Below are 6,866 nucleotides of genomic sequence, written 5' to 3' on the forward strand. Positions count from 1 at the left end.
AATAATAATATGCTGGCCCTAAAGCAGCACAGCTACTACACTAAAATAATAATGAACACGTTGGCTCAACACGGCATACAATAAATATATAAATAATTCAAAATATGTGGCCCACACGGCTCACACTAAATAATAACAATACTATAATAATAATTTGCCTACGACGGTTAGGCCCGTCGGCCTTTACACAAGTAAACGAAACAAATATGGTCGACCAATACTCACAATCACCAACGAAGTCTACAGCGCTGACAAAGAACAAACACGATGAAACCACGTTTTGCACAATGGCTGTTGGCAAGTGACCACCCTAGAATATGGGACAATTAATGAAGGCAATAAAAATTGCGCTGAACGACACTTACCAAACAGCCGACACGATACAAAACAAAAACACAGAAAAACGTGGTTTGAAGAAGATGGCTGTAGACCAACGCCCGAAACAGCAGGAGAAAGAATTGGTGTGCACACCACGACGAACACGAAAAGAGAGCGAGACGGTGCCAGCGACATTTTCCACGAAGGCTAGGGCCGCCGGACACCACAAAATGAAGATAAATGTCTCAGTGCCACCACACTAAACCAAAAAACACGAGAACTTATGAAACTTTGTGGCACTGAGAACATGACTTTTACTTTTTACAAAAACATAACCGAAAACCTTTGAAAACGTGGAAATAACGGGCATTTACGCGCGACGATAACAGCGCGATTACGTACCCGGCCGGTCGCACACGGAGGCTTATCACCACCGCCGACGATGGCTACGGATACGCAACGCACCGCTACACATCGCACGAAAATGATAACAACAACAAAAATTACACAAACATAATTACATATTTAAATTAACATCAACATACTCCCCCCCTTTGAAAGGGCTCAGAACTTTCAAAAGACATAAAAATATTAAACATAGAAGAGAACAATAAATGATACTGATACAACTAGTTGAGTAGTAATACATCCGTAAAGAAATAAATAATAAAAAATAATTGAGTAGTTAATCCGTGTCCTCCTCCTCGATGCTGGGAAGCACTGCAATCTTAGATGTTGGACGCTGAAACTCCCTACCAACCGAGTTAACAACAGTGACCACACGAACAACTCCATCAGCTCCCGGATGGACCTTGATGATTCTAACCATCTTCCACTTCATCGATGGTATATTATCTTCTTTTAGAATAGCTAGTGAACCGATCTTAACATTATCCTTTTTTGACAACCAGCAACCTCTTTTATGAAGTTGGGGTAGATATTCCGCGCTCCACCTCTTCCAAAATATTTGAGCTTGTACATTAACCAGACCCCATCTTTTGACTCTATTAAGTGGTATCCCAGTGCTATCAGGTTCAGCTGGTAGTGTTAAACTTCCTCCAACTAAGAAATGGCCCGGGGTCAGTGCGTTCAGGTCGGAAGGATCATCGGACATTGGTGATATTGGACGAGAATTTAATACGGCCTCTATACGGCAAAGCAAGGTATTCATCTCCTCAAACGTTAGAAGACCCATTGTGTTTATCTTTAACAAATGCTTTTTTGCTGATTTTACAGCCGCCTCCCATAGACCACCAAAGTGGGGTGCGGAAGGGGGTATGAAGTGCCATTGAATTTTGAGATCTGATAGTGACTCTTCGATTGTACGTTGTCCCTCAACTCGTTGGAAATATGAGTGCAAAACCTTGTTAGCTCCCACGAAATTTGTGCCGTTGTCACTGTACATATGACTACAATAGCCTCGACGGGACAAAAATCGCATAAGGGATGCTAGGAACGCCTCAGTGGTAAGTCCACTAACCAATTCAAGGTGGACAGCACGGGTCACGAAACAAACAAATACAGCAATATAGCATTTAATGCTGACCACTTTACGTATGCCACTACGAATTAGAATCGGTCCACAAAAATCAACTCCAGTCTTGGCGAAGGGACGTTCAATATTGACTCTTTCACGTGGAAGTGGTGCCATGAATGGAGCAATCAGAGATGGGCTGGAGCGAAAGCAAACTATGCAGCGCCTGACAGTTTGATTAGCAATAATTCGACCTCGAATTGGCCAGTAACGGAGGTGAATGTTGGCCAACAATCCCCGAGGGCCAATGTGAATTAAACGTTTGTGTTCATACTCGAATATCAATCGTGTTACTGTACACTTAGCTGGTAATACAATAGGACATTTGCTAGTATAGGCAATATCAGCATTAATAAGGCGGCCTCCTACTCGCAATAAACAATCTTCATCAATAAATGGGTTTAAGGCACGCAGTGCACTACGACGTCCAACGGGCCTACCGGCCTTGAGTTCAACAATTTCTGACGCAAATGAAGTGGACTGTGCTTTTCGGATTAATACCATGGCAGCATTGGTTAATTCAATTACACTTAGTGAATTCAATCGTCGGTCAGGAATAATTTTGGTACGAGCATTGTGACAAAACCTCAGAATGTATGCTGCGATACAGTTCATTCTGGACCAAGAAGAATACTTCTCCTCGAATTGGTATTCTACTGGTTGAATTGCTAATAAGACGGGACGTATGATTTTAACTTCGGGTAAATCTGTAAGGGTGGCATTATTGGATGGCCACAAGTCTTCGGAATGAGCCAACCATTTAGGACCGTTCCACCAGAGCTCATTTGACAACAGTGATTCAGCGGAGCATCCTCTTGAAATTACATCTGCAGGGTTACTTGTAGTTGGTACGTGACGCCATTGAGAGGGCTGGGATAATTCCAATATCTGTGCTACTCTGTTGGAGACATAAGACTTGAGCGGTTTGTCAGTATTGATCCAGGAAATCACAATAGATGAATCTGACCATAATATAAGATTAGCTGGGTCACAATATATTTTGATACGTTCCAGTTCTCTTGTAACCATGGTGATCAGCTCTGCCAATAGAAGTGCTCCGCAGAGTTCCAACCGTGGAATAGTAGCAGGCTTCAACGGAGCTACTCTTGACTTGGAACAATATAGATGACACTGAGATGTGATGAGCGAACGGAAGTAGACACAGGCACCAAAGGCATTTTGTGATGCGTCACAAAAGCCATGCAATTGCACTGATGTAACATTATCAAATGGAACTCGACGTGGAATCGATAGTTGTTCAAGAGACTGGAGACTCTGATAGAAATTTGTCCATTTGGTTTGCAGATCAGGGGATAACGGTGTGTCCCAGTTTAACTTTGAAGACCACAAATGTTGCATGAATATCTTTCCTCGAATCAGGGCTGGTGTTAGGAATCCCACCGGATCATATACACTATTTATGTTAGAGAGTAATGTCCTTTTAGTCATGTGCAACGGCCTTGACAAATCCTTAAAAACAAACTTAAAACAATCATTACTTGGCTGCCAAGTGAGACCTAGCGTGCTGACAGTATCTTCCTCATTAATTGACAGCAGGTAAGTAGGATCACTTTCAGGAATGGACATTTTTGACATTATTAATTTTGAATTGGAGCACCATTTTCGAAGAGGTAGGTTGGCCTTGTTGAGTTCGTTTGATAGATTTTGAAATAATTCATAACACTCAGCTTCATCTTGACCACCACTCAGTAAATCATCAACATAAAAGTCTTGTTGGATAGCACGCTGTGTTGCATGATTGGTGACGCTGTAACTCAGCTCAAGCAAACATCTAGTGGCTAGGAAGGAAGCGGCCCTAGTCCCATAAGTTACTGTTAGTAGCCTATAGTCTTTCAATGGATCAGCAGGGCTTTCCCTATAGCATATTCGTTGCATGTCACAATCTTCTGGCGAAACCCGTATCTGCCTGTACATTTTGGCTATATCGGCGGTAAGAGCGACTTTATGCATACGAAATCTTAAGATAATAGATATTAGCTCAGGTTGAACAGTCGGTCCACATAACAATATATCATTGAGACTATGACCGGACTTAGTGGCAGCAGACCCATCAAAAACAACACGCATTTTTGTAGTTAAACTGTTTGATTTAAATACAGAATGATGGGGAAGGTAATAAGTAGGACCATCAGTTTTATGAGCCAACTCCATGTGTCCCAATTCAAGATATTCGTTCATGAATGTTTTATAATCTGCAGCCAGTGTTGGGTTTTTTGACAGTTTGCGCTCAAGATTATAAAATCGTTGCTGAGCCATAAATCTTGAATCACCCAGCACTGATGGGTCTTGAAGGAATGGTAATTTTACAACAAATCGACCAAGATTGTCACGAGACACATTACATTTAAAGTGATCTTCGGCCTTAATTTCAGATGAGAACTTATTCGAGTAGGTCTGGGTGAACAACGCTATAGCTGATTGATTGCAATTACTTGAAAATAAACTATTTGGAGGTGATAGCATTGTGTTAATTGGAATTGATCCGGCGAAAATCCAACCAAGATTAGTGTTGTGAAGAGTAACAAGCGGACTAACTTTCATTTTTTCTCCAGTAAATAACTCAAAAAATACCTCTGCTCCAAGTAAAAGATCAACTGAAGCTGGTTCATTAAAATGAGGGTCAGCTAAACAATCACTAATAGTGTGTGGAATATTTAATGGTTCTATGTTAATGCAATGACTGGGCAATCTGTTGGTGATAGAATTTATGACATGGAAGTTGATAAATGCTTTAAAACCATTTATTCTGGAACACATTGTAGTACTAATCATGGTGCCCGTCTTGGTAGTGATTGACCCTATGCCTGCTATAGATATTGAGCTATTGACAACATTTAATTTTAGTCTGGATGTACACTCTCTGGTTATTAGGCAAACTTGGGAACCAGAATCTAGAATTGCACGACACTGAACTCGTTGCCCAACTGCATTCTCTAAATTAACTAGGGCAGTAGCTAATATGATCTGCTTAATAACGTTGGACTTGTTATCTTGTTCGACGTAGGCTACAATAGACTGTTCCGGTGACGATGATGACGGTTTATCCACCGGGTTATGATAATTCAATGGTGCATCGTTATGTAGTTTAGTGTTGTGCCGTTTTCCACATTTATTGCAGTTATCGCCACGGCATTGACGGACTTGATGGCCAGGAAATAGACAATTATAACATAGCTTGTTTTTGAAAACTATATCTTGGCGCTCAGGCAGAGACATTTTATTAAATACGTCACAGCTTGATACACGATGCTGCTGAGAACACACCAAACATTTTCTATCTTTAAAGGGTGGACTATCAGTTTGCTTGGTAAATAGAACTCTTTTTTGGACTGGACGAGTACCAATAGACAAATGTTTATACTGGGTTGACTGGTTACCTGCTTCACCAACTTCATAGGCTGACACACGATTTGATAAGAACCTTTCTAAGTCACTAAATTTAGGAAGATTTTTGGTTGACTGTAATAGTTGCCATTCGCCGACGGTGGTTGGGTCCAATCTGCAACACAACAAGGTTACCAGCCATGCATCCCACTGCTCCACCGGCTGATCAAGTGCCTTCAGAGCATTGACTTGTGATACAACATGGTGATGTAGTTGCCGTAACTCATTGGCAGCAGGCTTGTGCACTTGCGGTGTTTGGAACAACGAACGTATATGCGACTGGATAATAAGTGACCTGTTCTCATATCTTTCAATTAGAGCATTATAGGCTGTGGAATAATTTACATCAGTTGTTGGAATGGTACGTATTACTTCCGCAGCCGGACCGACCAGACAAGATTTCAAATAGTGTAAACACTGTACATCAGATAATCCTTGGTTGTAATGAAACATAGCATTGAATGCGTCAAGGAATGATACCCATTTTTGTAGATCACCATCAAAGGTAGGAGCAGGAATGAATGGCAGTTTCATGGAATCCCGAATGATAGGCTGCGATGGTGTACTTGAGGTGTTGAATGGAACCTTAGAATAGCGCTCAATTATATCTAAAATCTCAGCTTTAAGTGAACAGAAAAAATCATCAACACCAGTCCTGTGATCTAGCATTTCAACCGTAACTGCTGTATGATTTTCAATATCATCTTGACAGGATTCATATTTGGACCTGTATTGCATTAGACTGTCCAGTCTAGTTTGAAGTTGGTTCAGAGATTTAGTGGCAGGGTCATACTTGTCTATGAATGTTTTAATCGAGTCCATAGACCTTTTGGCAGAATCTCTTTTGTTGATCAACTTTGCTAACTCGGGAGGAAGTCGTTCGTCGTTGACTCCCATCTTGATAGAAGAGTGAAGATTTTACAATTGTATAATAATACAAAATGACGCACTAGTGATGGAACTAATTTACATATAATAATCAAAGTAAAACAAATGACAGAAAAAATAAAAAAAATAAAATAATCATAGTTAGTAATAATAATGTATGAAACAATGTTTACCAATATATAAAAAAAATGAAACTATCTATACTAAATAATTTGGTAACTTTGATGTATTAAAATGGTAGGTATGTAAATGGTAAAGAAAAAAAATACTAAATATAATGAATCACAAGAAGAACAAATTTAAATAAGAAAAAACTCATACAACAAAATCAACTATCACGTCGAGGTCACCAAAATGTTGGCGCGGCAAGTGTTTTAAATAATATAGAACATACTTGTTCGCCATAAAATAAATTAAACATAAATTAAATAATAAAAACTGTATAATTGAATAATTAAATAAATATGTGGCCGTACAACGGCGCAACAATAATAATAAATAAATATACAATCATATATAATAATAACAATGCCCTTGGCGGAATTAAATAATTAAATAAATATGTGGCCCTACAACGGCGCAACAATAATAATAAATAAATAATAATATGCTGGCCCTAAAGCAGCACAGCTACTACACTAAAATAATAATGAACACGTTGGCTCAACACGGCATACAATAAATATATAAATAATTCAAAATATGTGGCCCACACGGCTCA

General features: G+C 39.6%; 1 protein-coding gene across 1 annotated transcript; it reads right to left on the reverse strand.

Moving 5' to 3' along the window:
• Positions 1-1,003: 1,003 nt before the first annotated feature.
• Positions 1,004-6,154, reverse strand: LOC112679449. The gene has a single exon (XM_025549242.1). It carries the CDS (start codon positions 6,152-6,154, stop codon positions 1,004-1,006), a length of 5,151 nt encoding a protein of 1,716 aa, XP_025405027.1.
• Between the last annotated feature and the right edge of the window lie 712 nt (positions 6,155-6,866).

This window comes from Sipha flava, unplaced genomic scaffold (genome assembly GCF_003268045.1).
Source record: "Sipha flava isolate LNK unplaced genomic scaffold, YSA_version1 15568_pilon_pilon, whole genome shotgun sequence".
Taxonomy (NCBI): domain Eukaryota; kingdom Metazoa; phylum Arthropoda; class Insecta; order Hemiptera; family Aphididae; genus Sipha; species Sipha flava.

Coding starts and splice junctions, on each gene's coding strand:
- LOC112679449 (XM_025549242.1), bottom strand. CDS start 6,154: ATGGGAGTCAACGACGAACGACTTCCTCCCGAGTTAGCAAAGTTGATC.